The 17,928-nt window shown below is 49.2% G+C and overlaps 1 protein-coding gene across 1 annotated transcript in view; it reads right to left on the bottom strand.

The window, feature by feature from the left end:
• GREB1 (growth regulating estrogen receptor binding 1) overlaps positions 1 to 13,637 on the bottom strand; it is a 69,194-nt gene extending 55,557 nt beyond the window's left edge. The window contains exons 1-4 of the mRNA XM_012534854.3: positions 13,306 to 13,637; positions 8,329 to 8,448; positions 5,749 to 5,925; positions 191 to 373 (exon numbers count right to left, since the gene is read on the bottom strand). Of these exons, the coding sequence (XP_012390308.1) occupies positions 191 to 373; positions 5,749 to 5,925; positions 8,329 to 8,448; positions 13,306 to 13,462 (637 nt within the window). The 5' untranslated portion in view covers positions 13,463 to 13,637. The remainder of the gene's footprint in view (positions 1 to 190; positions 374 to 5,748; positions 5,926 to 8,328; positions 8,449 to 13,305) is intronic.
• Between the last annotated feature and the right edge of the window lie 4,291 nt (positions 13,638 to 17,928).

Here is a 17,928-nt window from a genome sequence, read left to right on the forward strand (position 1 = left end):
TAATATGTATAAAATAACTAATAAGAACGTGCTGTACAAAAAAATAAAATTCAAAACAAAAAAAATTTCACTGGGCTGACGTGTTGCCCGAAACCGCGTCTACTGCAGAGCAGTCTCGGCCCAGAGTCGTGCCGACAGGCCCCGGGCTTGCTTGGAGGCGCCCCCTTCTCACACCCCACCCCCTGCTCACCTGAGCCTTTCCAGCAAATGAGAGGCCCTTTGGTCAGAGCCCCTTGTGCGTTGCGGATCAGGTAATATTTCAAGTGTTTCTGCTTCTTGGGCTGGGTGGTCACCTTCAGGTTCATGTGGCTGGAGAACTCTGTGAAGTAACAGAAGCCTTTCTTCCCACAGCCAACGCAATTCCCAGAGAAACCTGGGGAGGAAAAAACCATGACCATCCCCATCTTACACCAAAGTCCCTCCAAGTGACACATCGGCCACTAGGCATTCACATCCTACACCACACCAGTAGGGAAGTCCACGGGGCAAAGGTCCCTGTCAGCTCCTGCTGACAGGGGTCAAGATGACCTTGATGCCAACAGGAGGACCAAGTGGACTCATCGTAGAGCTGAGCCCAGGCAAGCCCGGAAGACTGAACTCGCTTAGGGGCACATTTAAAGCCTCTGCGTCCTACGGCACAGGACAAGAACTGTCCCATTCAACTGTCTACACTGACCGGGCACCTGCAATGATTTGCTGTGTCCGCATCTCCTTCAGGGCTGGCCAGTCGCAGAATCTCAAAGCAATCAGACCCCTGAGACTGGATGCATTGGGAGTCCTCTTCAGAGTCCAGAGTTCCCTCCAGGAATCAAGTGAGTTGATCCCACGAGTTGCAGAGGAGAAATCAAGAGCTCCACCACGCAAGGCCAGGGTGGTGGTGAGTGAAATCTATGGCCCCAGCAGCCACGGAGTGGAGACACTCGGCTAAAACGTGGTGGTCTATGTCAGCGTCCTGCTGCCTGAGGCCAGAGGGGGCCTTTCTGGGAGATGACAGAGTTCAGCTCTGAGGCTCTGGGAAGGCTGGCTTTATAGAGGCAATGACAAAACCACCTCCCATGAACTATTAAAATCCAGAGAACGTGCTTGAAAGACCTTTACATACTGTAAAGTCTATTCAAACTGGTCTCAACAGAACTGTTGGTTAATACCAGAGAAATGTGATGATTTAGGTTTTCTATCTGGTGACCCTTCTGGTTTAACTTCACTATCTCACAAAGGCCTTCCCTGTGACCTTGCCTTGCCCACTGGTACGTCTGGTTTCTAAGGAGCAAGGTTCTTCGGCAGGAGAGACCCTGAAGCTGAGACTAACTTATTTTATCGTATGCTCTGGCTGACAAGTTTACAAAGGGCATTTCAACTCAGGCCAGGAGGACCACGGGGTTCTGTGCATAAGCTCTGCTTTTAAAGGGGATAATTCTGAGGCCTCTGGCTACTGTCCAAAATAACATCAGTTTGTGAAGGTTCAAAACATCTCTCCACAGAGAAAGAAGACATCTATATTACAGAAACCTTCTGGGTTCTCTGACTGATTTGAAGCAAATTTAATATTCCTTAAAAGGCCCTAGAAATAAAGACAAATCTCTTGGTCTAAAAGGCAGGCACAGGTTAGTTTATCCTTCCAAACTCCTGCCCCCTGTGTACCAGAGAAACAGGTAAGGTACCGAAGAAATGCCGGCACCATGCTCTATGTTTACGTGTTGTTAAAGGGACAGGGAGGAAACTACCATGCAGAGAAAACCAACAGCCTTCCTGCCATTCACTGTCACCCAAACAGGGCACTCAGCTTAACTGACACGACCACCAGTCCGTCAGGACAGCAAAACCTTCTTTTGGGAAATGAGAGCCAGAGAGGCTAAGTAGTTGTCCAGTGTGTAGATCTAGAGAGTGATGTGTGGATTCTAGCATGAGAATGGAGTGCAGACCCAGAAGCACGGCCTTCAAGGCTGCCCCCAATGCCCTCCATCCTCGTCTCCTGCTTTATCTCCCTTTCCTCCCACTACTATGCCGAATTCCCAACTGGACTTTATATTGCTGACAGTTCTCATACCTTCTTCCTTAGTGTCAGAGTTACTGACATTTGTGTATTTCCCCCCATAAATATCCCCACGCTTCCAAAGGACCGGGAGCACGGTATGTCTGTGGGGAGGCGTGGGCCATGTCTGTGTGTGTAAGTGTGTGTATCCAAACTAGTGCCTGACACAGGAGAGGCAGCAAATATCTGGAAGGAACAGGAGACAGGAAACAAGATAACTATCGAAGTGCACACTTAGCATCTCCGCATACATTTTGACAGGCTTTTGTTTTCTAACGTTCTAATGTTTCTAATGTTTTCTAACTTTATAATCTAATGTTTTTATTTATTCTTTGGTCTCCAACCTGGGCACCTTGAGATAAACAGCTCAACTGTCATCTAAGAATGAGGCCCTGAGAAAACTTCCATGCTCCCCGGAAGGGATTCTGACCCTGAGGGTTCAAAAGATGATGAACAAGAAGCAGAACTGCAAAACCAAGGACGCTCGGAGCGCTTCACCAAGGCCAGCACCGCCATCCCTTTCCAGAAATAGCTAAATAGCTACAGGCCTTTTGTCCTATGAGAACTGTGGACTGTGGGACCACGGCTCCATTCCAGAAGCCGGGAGGGGAGCCACAGACGAGAAGGGGCTCCTCCTTGCGGTTCAGAAATAAAAGTGGAAACCCTGGTCCTACCAGGATAGTAAGGACAGGCATACCTCGTTCTATTGTCCGTGCCTCTTTTTCTTCATATCTAAATGCTAGGTAGTAACACCTCACTCACCTGCCTCATTTTAACTAGAACAGTTTCTCGCACATGAGAAGCGCTCAGGAAAGTAGCCGCTGTCAGGTTCCTTTGTTGCTGCTGCTGCTGCTGTCTTTCTCCCACTGGCAATCCACCCATTTATCATGACTCAACTCCATCACCACATACTCTGAGATACTCTCCCATCCCTGGGGCTTGGCACGTCCTTCGGGATCCTCTAGCGCCTTAAGCCCTAGGCTGGGACCTGCTGCACAGAGATTTCTGTGGCCGTGGGTGCGATCTCCGAGCTGAGTCCTGGTTGGCCCGTGTCTTCCCACAGGCCCTGAGCTCCCAGGAAGGACCAGGTCCCACTTGGCTTTGGGGCCCTGGGTTGAATTTAAAGTTCACCTTCAGTTTGGGGTTATACATTCCATAAATGCTTAATTATTTGCATTCTAGATGCACAAAGAGCTTGTTTACTCCCATCGCAGAAATGAACAATCTAGCTAGATGTTTTCTTCTCCTATGTCTTAGCTATCAGCCAATTTTGATGAATTACTATCAAAAAACTGAAACACCCATCTAGGTTTTCATTTTCTCACTTTCTCAGACCAAATCCCTCAGTTGATTCAAACTCACTAAAACAACGCTCCCTTCATTATAAATTATGGGGTGGGGAGAGGCACCTCAAGCTGTGGCTTCCCCCAAGATATTCCACAGCCTCCACTTCATAGGTCACTAAAAAGCACTGAGCCCCGGCCCCCAGAGGGCTGCAGGGCCACCTTGTCCTGTGCAGCCATCAGGGTTAATTGCAGGAAACCTAAACAGCGCTAAGTGTGCAAGCCGAGAGCATAAAGTTGTTTTCAAAGAAGAAAGCATCGGTTATTACCAGCCGGCCCTTGTCACCCACCTCCGATGGCTTTTTGGCAAGCAATTAACAAAGACCCCACTTCCTCTAAGCTCCCCGCCTGAGGGGCTGAAGTTGTTCCTGGGCTGGTGGTGAATGAACTGAAAGATTCTTGTCTCCACATTTCGAGACCCAGAGCCTCCTTGATTTACTACCCTGGCAATTCCTTTACAGTCACAAAGGGGAGGAATTCATTCAGGCAAACCCCCAGCCGTGGCCAGATCAAACTCGAACCAAGTCACCAGGCCATCTTCCCCACTCATTTTGTCCTAAGCGGCCTCGATAAGCAAATTGAATCTGAGACGCAATGACTCCGTGAGCTTCCTTGGTAGAGTGAATTTTCTGGATTATTCTTGCTTTCAAAAACTAGTTACGATATCTGTTTTACACATGGTAGGGTATATAGCTAGTGGGAAGCTGCTGTAGGGCACAGGGAGTTCAGCTCGGTGCTCTGTGATGACCTAGCTGGGTGGGATGGGCCGGGGGGAGGGAGGTCCCAGAGGGAGGGGATATATATATACACATAGAGCTGATTCACTTCATTGTACAGCAGGAACTAACGCAACATTGTAAAGCGATGATACTCCAATTTAAAAAAGAAACAAACCCGTTACGATACAGGCCATTTCAGAGTACTGAGTAGAGTTCCCTGTGCTGTACAGCAGGTCCTTATTAGTTATCTACTTTATATGTGGTAGTGTGTATATGTCAGTCCCAATCTCCCAATTTATCCCTCCCCCACCTTAAGAATCTAAAACACACAAAAAAAGAGTGGATATATGTACATGTATATAACTGATTCACTCTGCTGTACACCTGAAACTAACACAACATTGTAAATCAACTATACTCCAATAAAAATTTTAAAAAAACAAAAACCAGTTACGATAAGCCCATGGACCTGCCTTAAGGGAGTACTGGCCACAACTTTTTCTCCCCCTGGTCGTTGCCCCAGAGCCATGTCCATCCCTCCAGTGAGCGTTCGTCTGCCGTGTTTCAGAGTTTACACACCACCGTGTCCCTGCGGCCCTCGTGGCAGGAACCACTTCTGTTTCTTCTCTGGGTCGATCCTCACTCTCCCCTCCCCACCTCCACCCTTTGGTCCTTTGCACAGAGCTTCAGACATAATACCTCCTCAATAAATATCCACTGCGGTGCGTTTACCTACCCAGCTTTGGGGGGCCGTATCAAGCACAAAAGTGAGGTTTAAATGTTTGTACACGTGGGAAGTGCAGAAGGAACTGGGGAGCAGGGGAAGCCAGCTTGCTGGGCTCTCGGTCCAAACCTCACGTCTCCCCTGATTTTGCTCCACTAATGGGGGAGTGAGCTGAGCACAGGGCCAGGCACACAGAAAGAGCTCAATAGAAGTCCGAGCAGAGGGGAGCCGGGCTTCATAAGGCTTGGTCTCGACTCTGCACTGCAGCTGGGACCCTCTGGGCCAGCGGTGGTTCCAAAGATCAAAGCCACGGCTTCCCTAGGCTGACCTCGACCAGGTACGGGGCCGTGGGGTGTGGTAGTTAGAGGGTACCATCTGGAACCAGGAAGACCTGAGTTTGAATCCTGACTCTGTTCCTTTACTTGTGCGCCCTTGGGCAAGTGCATTAACAGGTCCAAGCACACCTGTTAAGCCAGGATAAGAATGACGGGCTGGTGAAGGGTAGAGCGAAGGAGAGAACGGCAGAGGGTGCCCGGCCGTCTCTCAGGACATGACCGTCCAGGAGGCAGGGCCACGCGCTCGGCCTTCTTCTCGCCCTGCCTCGTGTCTGCTGGCTTCCGAGAGCACCTAGGACAGGGTTTGGATCGCAATTCTGACACAGTAGGCACTTTGGAAAGGTCTGACGAATACGTGTACAAGAAGAATGAGTGCTGATGGGTTTTCTACAGGAAGGTAGTCAGGTTTTAAAAGTAACTCTCCTTTGCATTCCATTCCACAAAGAAATAGCCCAGAGTGATGAATAAACAGGGCTGTGTGACATGCTGATGAAGAGGCTCAAAGGTGGCCTGTCCCCCAAGGGGACCAACAGCTCTCCTTGTGCCCACCCGCCAGGCGGCCGGAGCCGCAGAGAAGAGCAGAGGAGCAAGTTACCAAGAAGGGCGTTGTGTCCATCGTCATCCGGCAAGAACCTCTTGTCAACGGCACACACCAGGAGATGGTCCGGCAGGCTGGGGGACTTGGCGCCCACCAGGAGGAAGCCCGCGGGGACATCGATGGGCTCGCTGGAGATGGAGACGAGACGCAGGTCCTTCCCTGCCTGGCAGAACCCTAGGAGGGACGGACAGGCTCACACGCTGCCCAGCGAGTGGCTCCCACGGAGCCAGGATCCACGCAGGCAAAGGGGTGACAACAGTTTGGTCTCGTCAGCAACCACCGTGCCGCTGGACCCGGCTGACTTCCAAATTAATTCTGAGAACACTCTTAAGTACATTACCCTTACATGCTTTTCACTTGCCAGTTACAACCATTCACAACAATAAAGTGATTAGGAAGAATAAAAAATGTAAAAAATTAAATTAATTCATTACTCATGACACTTAACCACATGCTGCTTTTCTGACTATCGGTGTCACCGTATAATACACATTAATGTAAAATGAAGCTTAGCAGGAAAGAAGGGTAGACCAGTGATGATAAATTAAAATGTAGACAAGATAAATCCATACGGGACTGTGAGTAAGTTGATGTCTTCTCCACCCTATATTTTATGTGTACGAGGCAGGGGCACATGGCAGGAATACGGGCTGAGGACCGGGTGACGCTGGTGGCCTCACAGGGGCCTCATCAGCAGAGGGAGACTTTCACTCTATACACATGAACCTTTCATATTTCAGAGCTTTAAAATATATTTCCTATTTAAAACTTAAGTGTCCAAAAATATTTAGGAAAAAAATGGAGAAGAGGGAAACAGCTGAGATCTATTTGGAGGGGCCCTTTCTGGGAATCTCCCTCCCTGAAGGCATGCGGAGCCGGATGCCCTGTGGCTTTTCCATCTTTAGTTATCGACAGGGACGATGAGAGTTAACGTGAACCCTGATGACCCCAAGGCCTTCCCTGCAAAACTCTACGGTACTTTAAGAAGCCTCTCCTCTGGTGTACCTGCTTTACCATTTACAAGGCACTAGTTCCGAGTTCTCGCATCTGCCCCTGGGCGAAGCAGTAAGAGGCACCCACTGTGTACAGCACCAGGTGGGAGAAGCCCTGGAAACTTGTCATTTGAGAGGTCAAGTCATCTGCTCAAAGCTGCTGGGAGGGGGGTCAGGACGGAGCTTGGGGCGGCCCCCCTGCGTTGTCTTGGGGACGTCAAACCAGTTCCCACAGGTGAGGTCAAGGGCCCAGCAGGTCTTTACCTCCATGACCCAGGCCCCTCCCATTCTGCACAGCAGCCGCTTCCTTCTGAAGAGCTGGAGGAAAAAAGGTCGTGGGCAGCCCATGTTCACTGTGCCCACCTGGAAATTCTTTGAAAATCATGGTGGTGACCACCAGAGAGTTTGCCATTCTCTTATTTAATTAGGCGGCCTTTTAGCTCTTGGACACTAGAAGTCCTATATCACAAAGAGCTACTGTTATCTGTTGCCCTTTTCCTGGAAGAGCAGTCCCAGGGAGGGCTGACTCCCTCCCCTGCCGGCCATCGCACACAAGGTCAAGTCCAGGCCCCCAGGCAGGGTGCATGGGGCCTCCACGGCCGGTCTCATCACTCATCCAAGCCCTGCCTGGCCACCCCTCAGGCCCCTACCTACATAAACTAGTAACAGTTCCCCAGATGGGCCGTGTTCCCCCTCCTCTAAGCCTTTGCACCTGCTGTTCCTGTCGGGAATATCCCTCTCCCCCAGCCCTCTCGGTCTCCTGGCTAACTCCTGCTGACACTCCAAAACCCATAGGAAGGGCCAGTTCCTCCAGGAGGCCTTTCCCCACACGCTCTACCGGCACCAGAAGCATCTCCCGTGCTCCCACAGACCCCTGCTGGCCCAGACCACCCCAACCTCCCAGCACTTTCTACACTGCATGCAGAGGGTCTGCTCACATAGCTTTGCTACACTGGGAGCTCTTGGACCTTTTATCTCCATATTTTCAGAGCAGGGCCTCAATACTTATTTTACTCAATTAACTGACCAACTAAGTAGTGACACCCCTTGACTGCTATGGTGACAGGTCAGGTGAACTTCCAACCGCTCAGTGACTTTGCCAGGCGGGGGAGCAGCAGACCAGAAGTGCACTCCAAGACCCTCAAGCGCAGAGCACAGGCTCCCATCCCTGAACAAAGGTGCCACCGCGCCCAGCATCTCCAAGCCTCGCTCCTCAACAGCAAAATGAGGATAACCTCACTGACGGTGCAGAGTTCCTGAGCTAACGTATTGATAGAGCTGCTTTTTCAGTGGTAAAGCAGCCACAGATGTGAAAGATTACGCCTACTCATCAGTGCTGATATAAACACACGGTGGACGCTGACCTCAGCTGGGATATTCTGGTTTTTAAACGGCCGATGGAGAAAAATTAACTTTGGGATCGGAATGCGTTTGTAACGGTGGGGCTGTGCGAAGAGTGACAGGGCCCCACGTGGCGTGGCCAGTGCCGCCAGGACGCGAGGGCCCGCCGGGCCACGGCCCGCTGGCGACGCGGGCACGGTCGCACCTCGGGGCCCCTCAGCACGCAGCCTGGCGGGCATCTCACCGTCCGTGGTGCAACTTCCTTCGGGCGGGGGGTGCATCTGGTAGGGGTTTGGGGGACAGTTCTGTTCCAGCCCCCCTTCCCCTTCCTCTTCCTCTTCCTCATTTTCCACTCGGCTTCCACCTAGATGTGGGAAAGGAGAGCAATGAGTAAGTCCACAGCGGGTCTCGGCAGCTAGTAATTAACCAGGCCTCACAGACACACGATTTAAGGAGGGCATTACCACCCTCCTTTACTCGCCGTGAAGGCCAAGACTCACTCAGGCCGGAAGTCCTTCCCAAGGTCACAGACTCTGGCTCCAAGCCTGGCCTTGTGACTTCAAACGCAGGTCCACGTCACCTCCCAGCCCCCAGAGCCACACACGTGTGCACAGCAGCAGGGCTCAGCACGGACATAGCTGTTGACAAGGACTGAGCATGCAGCCTGCACACAGCAGGCTCTCCAAAAACATCTGTGTGGGAGGAACCACAGTGTAACGTAAGGACCATTTTACAGCTAAGGAAACTGAGGTTCAGAGAGACCCAGTGGTTCAACAAACCGTTAAGCAGCACAGCCGGTACGTTCCCAGTTACACCCGACACCCAAGCTGCCATTCTTGCCACTAACTGCATCGCTTGCCTTAGAACCCAAAGTCCGGTGTGAACAACCTTTACATTTATTTATCCCCAAGGGAAGACTGGATGTATACAAACCGGAAATGCGAACACCCGAATTTACCCCACTCACCAAAAGAAGCCATCCCAGAACAGGCCAAGTGACTTTAAGAAACTTTTTTTAAGTGAAATAGTATTTTAGGAGTAATGGCAAGTGTGGAAACGGCCAGGAGAGCCAGGAGAGCCAGGAATTGGCCAGGAAAATCCCACTCCCCCTGTGTGTGAGCTTCATCACAGCAATGAAAGAGCTGGTCTTCCCCACAGGTTCTCGGTTCCTGGAGAGTGTGGGCCCAGCCCGTATTCTGTAACCCAGGCACCTAGCAGAATGCCTCGTGCAGGAAACTACTTCCCAACTGGTCTGAGCACACACAGTTATACCTTATTTACCCAGCCTGCTAGAGAAAGAGGGTTTCACATCAATGAATTTACAAACTCCTTCTAGCTTCTTTTAACTTCTTTGGGTAAAAAAATCCTTCTATCTTTAAATGTCATTTAAGAAATAGGATCCAGATTTCCTCGTGGAATAGGGTCGTTACAAGCATCCTTAGATACCCTAGGCCGGGAGACAGATGCTTCTTCCTTTTTGGTTTCTCCGTATCCTCCTCTAGTGCTGACCCCTTTGCTGCCAATCCTACTCTCATCTTAGCTGGCTCTCACACTCTCCATCCATCCAGTGGGTTACGTGGCTTTAGGTTAACGATGAAATTGTGCGCAGCAGAAAAAGATCGACTAGAAATCTGGGAACTCGAGTTTTAGTCCTTGGGTCTGCCATTGTCTGTGTGGCCACAGAAAAGTTACTTAACCTCTCTGTGCGTCAGATCTTGCATCTTTAAAATGCGGGGGTCACAGAAGGTCACTTTGAGCTGTGACAGTCTATGTGGGGATATGTGGCTCTCAGAGTTGCACAGAACATTCCAGGTGTGATTTAATCAGTACAGGGTGCTGGGAGCATAGCCTCAGGGTGGTCACCATTTTAAAGGTGCCGGAAGGACAAGAGGCAGAAGAAACTAACATCTTAGGCCGGCCCAGGCCCACGACCTTGGGAAGGTCACGGCAGGAAGTGAGCAAGAATTCCTAGTGTCTCCATCCCTCCAGGACGAGAGGACACAGAGGTGGCGGGGAGACTGTGAAAAGCTTACCCGGGAAAAACGCGTTGGAGGGGTAAAATGCAGAGCCTCCTTCAGCCGCTTCCTTCCTGCCGTTAAATGCAGGCAGGGACGGTTTTAGCAGGAGGTGGAGTCACGCCCAGACCCCAGGTGCCAGCCATGCCGCTCGGGTCCTCACAGGGGCCCAAACCATCCTCTGGCCGTCTATGGAGTAGGTGGCTTAGAAGGCTGTCTGCAAAATCAAGACTAGTCTGTAAGCCAGAGACTCAGCTCCAGGGGCTCGGGGGAGGGGTGGGGGTACAGCGAAGCACCAACAATTAGAGTGAAAAGGGGAGAGAAAGCCGGGGACTTCGGCGCTCTGAGGGCACACACAGGAATGTCTGCATGTCACTCTGCTCAACCGAAAAGAACAGGAATCCAGACTGTCCGAGAGAATGAAAGGAGAGGGTCTTAAGCCTCTGCAAGTCAAAGAAAGGGCTCAAAATCCCGTCGCTGCTAAAAAAGCAGGATTAAAGGTCAAAGGTCTACATCAGACATTCCAGGGTCTTTGATGGGATCCTTCAGCCAGCAACAAGCCCAAGGAGACTTCCTAACCGGGGCCAGACTAAACCAGACTGTTTACCAAGGTCTCCTGGAAGGATGAGAGCTTTAAAATGGCCTTAGACAAAACCAACTGGATTGGGAGCTCAGGACCTTAAAACTCAACCACAGGAATCCAGGGGTTCCACGGCTGCACTGCACCCTACAGAGGACGAGGGCATGTGTTTTAATGATTAGAGTAAATTTTGTTTTCTTTCCATGAGAAGAAACCGTATGACATTCTGAGTGGGTAGGATTACAGGAATGTACCTGCATCTTGTTTAATAAATAAATACTTATCCCCAAATACTGGGGTTGTATTCGTTTTGTTTGGTTGGCCTTCCTTTAAAAAACAAATAATACGTAAAAGAGTTCTCCCCTAGAAGGAGGCGGTAATACCCCTAATTCGTAGAACAAAGTAACAAGGGCCCTCACAAATACAGAAAATGTTAACAGATCAAGGGGTGTTTTGGGGTACCAGCACCCTGGTCATTAAAAGCATCCTTAATGTTGCTGTCTGAGGAAGGACAGCAGTTAAGATCAGAGACCTGACAGAGAGACAGACTGACAAAACAAGCCCTCTGCACCACGCTCTATGATGCAGAAACCAGGGGCTCAAGCCCAGTGCTTGGTTGATGGTGACATTTAGCAAATCGACAAGAGTCTCCCCCTTTTCACCAACCCCCTCCTCCATCCTCCCAGTACTAGAGAAACAAAATCTCGGAGGATTCCTCTACGCTGTTTGTCAGACATATGGGAAAATCATAGAGAGGGCCTGCTCTGGTTTTCATACCAACATGAGGGGCTGACCAAGCCGGCTGCCAGCTGGCAGGGAGCCTGCGGCACTCAACATGGGGGGCCCGGGCCGCGCAAGCCTCTAAGCTGTCCCTGGAAAGCAACACATGATGAGGGCAGGTGAGGGCATCCCAAGGAGGCAACGTTCGGGATGCAGCCTCCCGTTCAGAGGCCAGCAAAGGTTGTCTATGGAGAGCTTCAACCCCAGGAAAAGCTGACTGGGAAACTCCAGGGCTTTCTCCCCGCCTGTCCCCAGGTCAACATCCTTCAAAACGTCAAATCCATCTTCCATCTTCCCAAATCATGGGATTTAACTACTGGTGGAGGTAAAAGCACTTTGTTGATTTTAAGGTGCCTTATTTATCATTAGATTGTTCACTTATCATTAGCAGCAAAGCCTTTCAATACTACAAGAAGTTAAGGATGAGCATTTAATATATATTTCACAGAAGTCTTTCAGCTAGCTGAAAACACACAATCTACAAGAGATCCCCCAGTAATTTCTCAAATGCCCCCAAGGTCACAGTAATGCTTCCTGTGCCGGAAAACCTTGGTACTTTCGACTTGAATACCAGAGAATTCTCGGGCTTCCTAATTCGTGCTTTTGATCACAATCTACTTTCTCCCAGACCCAGATCCAGTTCCTTTAGGTCCTTAGCGATTGCTATTTGCAAGGTTAATTTTGTAAGGACGTTTTAAATAGTGACACGAGAAATGCCTCCCTGCTAGAAAAAGGGACTTTCAGACATCACACGAGGACCTCTGAGCCTCATTTTCCCTTATGTGCAACCGTCCCCAGCCCACCATCCTCACCCTGCACACACACACACATGTCGTGATCACCCCAAGACAGGACCCGGCATACCGCATGCTTCGTTAATTTGTTAACTTTTGTTTTAAACCAGAGCTCTCTTTCACTTCAAAAGCTAAGAGAAGCGTGCAGGTAACTTCACGTGAAAGACAAAGTGACAAAAAGAACTTCCTTTAGCAATAACTCTCATACTTTGGATTGCTGTGGGTTACTTCTGACATGAAAATACACGACTACAAAAAAAACAAACGAAAGATTGAAAAATACAACCAGTTTATTCTCTGGATAATTAAGTAAACCCTAAACTTAACCCCATGCCTGAAGATAATTTATTCCTGGCACACGTTAAATCTATAAGGGTTTGTTCTTGGTTTTTAACAGTTTCTAGAGGGCTCTTGTAACTGCTATCACAAAGAAAAACTACACTCCCTTGCAAAGATATGGCCACGGGCTTCCCTGGTGGCGCAGTGGTTGAGAGTCCGCCTGCCGATGCAGGGGACGCGGGTTCGTGAGCCGGTCCGGGAGGATCCCACATGCCGCGGAGTGGCTGGGTCCGTGAGCCATGGCCGCTGAGCCTGCACGTCCGGAGCCTGTACTCCGCAACGGGAGAGGCCACAACAGTGGGAAGCCCGTGTACCGCCAAAGAAAAAAAAAAAAAAAGATATGGCCACGAATCACAAAGAGAAAAAATATATAACTGAGGGTCAAAAGCATGTTAAAATGTCTTACTTATCCAAGTGAACCATCAAACTTTTTAATAAGAGTGTAAGTAACAACCAATTCAGAACAGGCTGGCATGGCTTTCTTTCTCCTACTAGTCCAATGAACCATTTTATTCCTTGCAACTTTATGGCTGAAACTTATCTTAGTTTTAGCCAAGTAAGGATGGGATGCACGTGCACCTTTCTCTTTTCTAATAATTCTGTTCTTCCAGACCTAACAGTTTCTACAGTTTCCTCAGAAGAGGAAAGAGTTTCCAGTCCCACTGCTAACATTCTCACACACGGTAAAAGAAAGGCAAGGACGCATCTCCTACCTTCTAGGGCGGAAAGCTGCTGCTCCGCTTCCAGGTACAGCTGGGAGAAGACGGGCCTGGGTACCAGGCTGTTGGAGCGCAGTGAGGCCTCGATGGAGTTGTGCAGGACCTCCTCAAACCGCGTCGTCTTCAGCTGTCCAGCGTAAGAGTTTCCCATCTCCAAGAGAGACGAAGCAGTCTTCTGTTTAAAATGGCATTTCAGTTTCAGTTAAAAAGCCTGACCCCGAGCATGAAGCCCAAAGGTAGAAAGGATCCCCGCTGCAAGGAGGGGAGAGGGCCGTGTATCCCCGGCTTAGCCAAAAGGAGGAGCAGACGGCTCTCAGCTACGGCTACTGCCGGGCAATTACAGGAAGTTATATAAGTAACAGCTTTCTCTAATTTAGCACTCAGAGAGCAGAGTCTGACACCTCTTAGGAGATCTTACTAGAAACTGGCTCTTAGTCATCTGCAGGTTTCACAGACCCCCAGCTTTTCCCTGAGTGGTGATCCTGCTTTTGAGAGACCCCAGACAAATGACGCTTTCTTTTCCCTGACTTGAAGAAGAATAGCCCTGTGCCACTTTATGTGTGTGACGGCGGCTGACAATGCAGCGACCCATGACCACCAGTCCCCAGTTTCAGGATTACGGGGCTCGGCCTCCCCTCACCTTCTCAGGAGGAAGGCTAGCAAGCAGATTTCCCCTCATTGCCTCCTCTGCTAAAAGGCCAATTATGAACACTTCCTCTAAAACGTTTTTAGTTTATTATGTTTCCACTAGACAAGTGATGCAGAATTACATCTGGAAATCTGGAAATTACACAAGAGGGTGGAAAAGCAGGAGGAAAATCACTATGTCCATCCCCCAAGATAAACACTGTGATTTTTTTTTTTTGGTAGCAGCTTAAGATCCAATTCACATAACACCTCATTCATCCGCTATATGTAAAAGAGATAAACAACAAGGTCCTACTGTATAGCACAGGGAACTATATTCTATATCTTGTAATAACCTATAATGGAAAAGAATACAAAAAAGAAGATATATATGTATAACTGAATCACTTTGCTGTACACCAGAAACTAATACATGTTAAATCAACGATGCCTCAATTTTTAAAAAAAAAGGTACAACTCAATGGTTTTCAGTATATTCCCATGTGGCACAACCATCACACAATTGATTTTAGAACACCGTCATCACCCCCGAAAGAAATCTCATACCCGTTGGTTGTCACCCCGAAGTCCCCAATCCTCCAGCCATAGGCAGCCACTAATTTACGTTATGTCTATTAGACATATTAACAGAATCATACAGTATGTGGTCCTTCCTTCCGTTAGCGCAACGTCTTTACCATTCCTCTGTGTTAAGCACGCGTCAATACTCCATTCTCTCTGACACTTTGATGTATTCTTTCCAGACTTAATTCTCTGGGGCACAGGAGGGAGCTGGGAGACTGTATCCACATGGTAATAATCCCTTTATGATACAATTTTTGATTCTGCTCTTTTCATCTGACATAAACATTTCATCCAAACCTCTTACAAATGCTGTTAGAAGCAGTTTAATGGCTGCATCGCATTCCATTGAGTGAAGGTTCAGGTATTTGCTAAGACATTTCTCTGGGATCAGACATACGGTTAAACCCCTATATTTAGTGCTTCCTAAGAACGGGCATTTAAATGTATATTCCTTCCTAACGTTTTCTGTTTAGTTTCTATTTCATTTCGTTTTTGGTTTAGATCTCCCTTTTTCTCTTTCCTTTTGGTTTAATTTGCTGTACTTTTACCAAACGTCTAAAAATGACTCCTTCATCATCATCTTTATTTTCCATCTTACTGCTTTGATAAGGAAGCTATTTAGGGCTATACATTTTCCTCTGGGTGTCTCTTGTGCTGTGGCCCCTACGTTTAGTGTAAAGTGTTCCCCTTTAGACAGTTTATGATCTCCCTTTTGAGTCCCTTTTTGATCCTATAATTATCCAGGAATGTAGGTTTAATTTCTAAATAGTCTGAATTTGGGAGGAAGAAGGGTTAGCCTTATATTATTTATTTCTAATTTTTATTGGATAATCACGACTGTGGCCTTTAAAAACTCTACTTTTAAAATTTGTTAAGGGTTTCTTTTTGACAGGTGCCAGATGCATTTTTACAAATATGCTGTCATATGAGAAAAGATTAAACTCTCTTCAAGGTATGAAAGTAGACTATTCAACTTTTCTACATCTTCATATATTTCATGCCTCCTGTACTGTTAATGTCCAAAGTGCCATTTGACTTCAAAATAGCACAAGGTGGGGAATTCCCTGGTGTTCCAGAGGTTAGGACTCCACGCTTCCACTGCAGAGGGCCCAGGTTCAATCCCTGGTCGGGGAACTAAGATCCCGCAAGTTGCACGGTGCAGCCAAAAAAAAAAAAAAAAATAGCACAGATGCCATCCCCGACGTGACCACAGGACACTGGCTTCCTGCTTCATTACGGTGACACACGCTCGGTCACACAAGCTGTGAGACTGGCTTCACATCCCAGGCACCTCCTTACACATCACTCTGACTTAAGACGTATATAAGAAATTCCCCTTGTTCTTGTTCCGTAGGTGGCTAAGCAATTTCAAGATGGGACCGTTGGTGCCCTGAGGAGCTCTGGTTTCCCTCCTGAGGGTAAAATGGGGGTGTCGTCAGGTTGATTTTCTGCCTCTGTTGTAAGAAAGGTTCAGGCTTCCTTCTTCCAACTAAAAGTAAATGGAAACCATTAAACACTTCCTGCTTGGGGCAATAATTCCCGAGCACAGGGCCTCCCCTCGGTCAGCCCCTGCTTACAGCCTGGGGAAATGAGCTGGTGGGAGGATTGCTTCAGGAATTAGCACGAACAAAAAGAAAGCGCTCCTGAAAGAGAGAGGGGAGCGGCTGGAGCCACCTAATAGCCTGAGTCAGAAGAGGCTCCCAGGCCCTCTGCCTTTTCTCTTGACCCGCAGCCTCCTTCAGTACGTAAATGAGGGATTACGGGCCACATGTGGGGACGCCTGTGTCTGTTTCCATTCAGGGTGGTCCATGGAAAGCTGCCGCCAATTAATAACATCACGAATGCCTCCTGTTTCTATAGATCTTTGTCTGAAGAGCTTAACGCACACAGAAAGCAGCTCTACTTCTGGCCCATTTTACCTGGAGCCCCTGCAGAATGATGCTCAATGGTTGAAAGAAATGCTCGGGGCATCCAGACCCTCCCTTCCCAGGGTCCTGGGCCGCTCACCTGGCAGCGGATTGGCACCCTGAGCCCAGAGGGCTCCAGCGGTTAAGGCAGAGCAATGCCTGGTGTGGACAGAGCAGGAAAGAGGACGAAAGAAAACTAATATTGTCCGGCTCCCGTGTGCCAGGCCCCCTGCTCAATACACTTGGTAGCCGTGTGAGGGATATTACGAAGCCCATCATAAAGATGGCAAATCCAAGTCTCAGAGATGATAAGTAACCTGAAAGAACTCTTGTTGGAAGAAAATAGAATTCGGGGTTGGGGGAAGGAGAGGGGAAGGGGAGGGAAGGAGGGTAGGAGGGAAGGAGAAACACAAAAGGGACAAGGGCATAGACAGAAGAGCGCTCACACTCAAAAAAATGGAAATTGTGGGCTTCCCTGGTGGCGCAGTGGTTGAGAGTCTGCCCGCCGATGCAGGGGACACAGGTTCGAGCCCTGGTCCAGGAAGATCCCACATGCCGTGGAGCGGCTGGGCCCGTGAGCCATGGCCGCTGAGCCTGCGCGTCCGGAGCCTGTGCTCCACAATGGGAGAGGCCACAGCGGTGAGAGGCCCGCGTCCCGCAAAAAAAAAAAACAACAAAAAAAATGGAAATTGTATTTTACAACCCTAAGCAAACATCAAAGCTTTAATGTCTAGAAGCAAATAGTGAGAGAGACAATGACCCCACTCCCGATCTAATGAGGCATTTGAAATCCTAAGTAAATGCTGGTAACTGGAGATAGGGAAGGAAACTGAGAATCGTACAACAATGCTCTGGCCCTTTTTGTTAGTCCTACTGGACCACAATCGAATGGTGTGGAAAATTCCTACCTACACCTGGCAATGCTCCAGCTCACTGACAAGACCACCTGCCAGTGAGGAGTCAGGGCTCAGAGGGCAGACAGAGCAGGCTGAGATGGAGGCCCGCTGGCGTGCTAGGATCCCACAACTGTCACGTGGGGAACTAAAGAGCCAGAGAGAGGACAGCCTCGCTCAGGGTCAAAACACCAAAGCCAAACTCCTCCCCAAAGCCTCGTGGATCCAGGGCGACACCTGTGACCTCCCGGGACTGGGTTCTGCCACTCGCTCCCTGGGTTCGGCCCCTTTGCTCATCTCCTGCTGCAGTTACTCAAGTCTGCAAACTGCGGGGATTCCTTTCCCACCCTGACACGTCACACTCTGCTGCCTGCCTTCCAAGGCCTGGCCCAGCCCCTCCCAATGCTGGTGTGTGACGCTCTTCAACCACAGAATCTGGAGCAGTGCCCATCACCACAGCGACGACGGTCAGACCACGGCCTTCACCTTAATGCACAGGAGCCTGGTATAGTAGACAGAGAGAGCATGTGTGGCTCACCGGGCCTCGGTATTCTCATCTGTAAAATGGGCTCTTTGAAGGACTCACTGGTCATCACAGAGAGCAG

Source organism: Orcinus orca, chromosome 13 (genome assembly GCF_937001465.1).
Source record: "Orcinus orca chromosome 13, mOrcOrc1.1, whole genome shotgun sequence".
Taxonomy (NCBI): Eukaryota; Metazoa; Chordata; class Mammalia; order Artiodactyla; family Delphinidae; genus Orcinus; species Orcinus orca.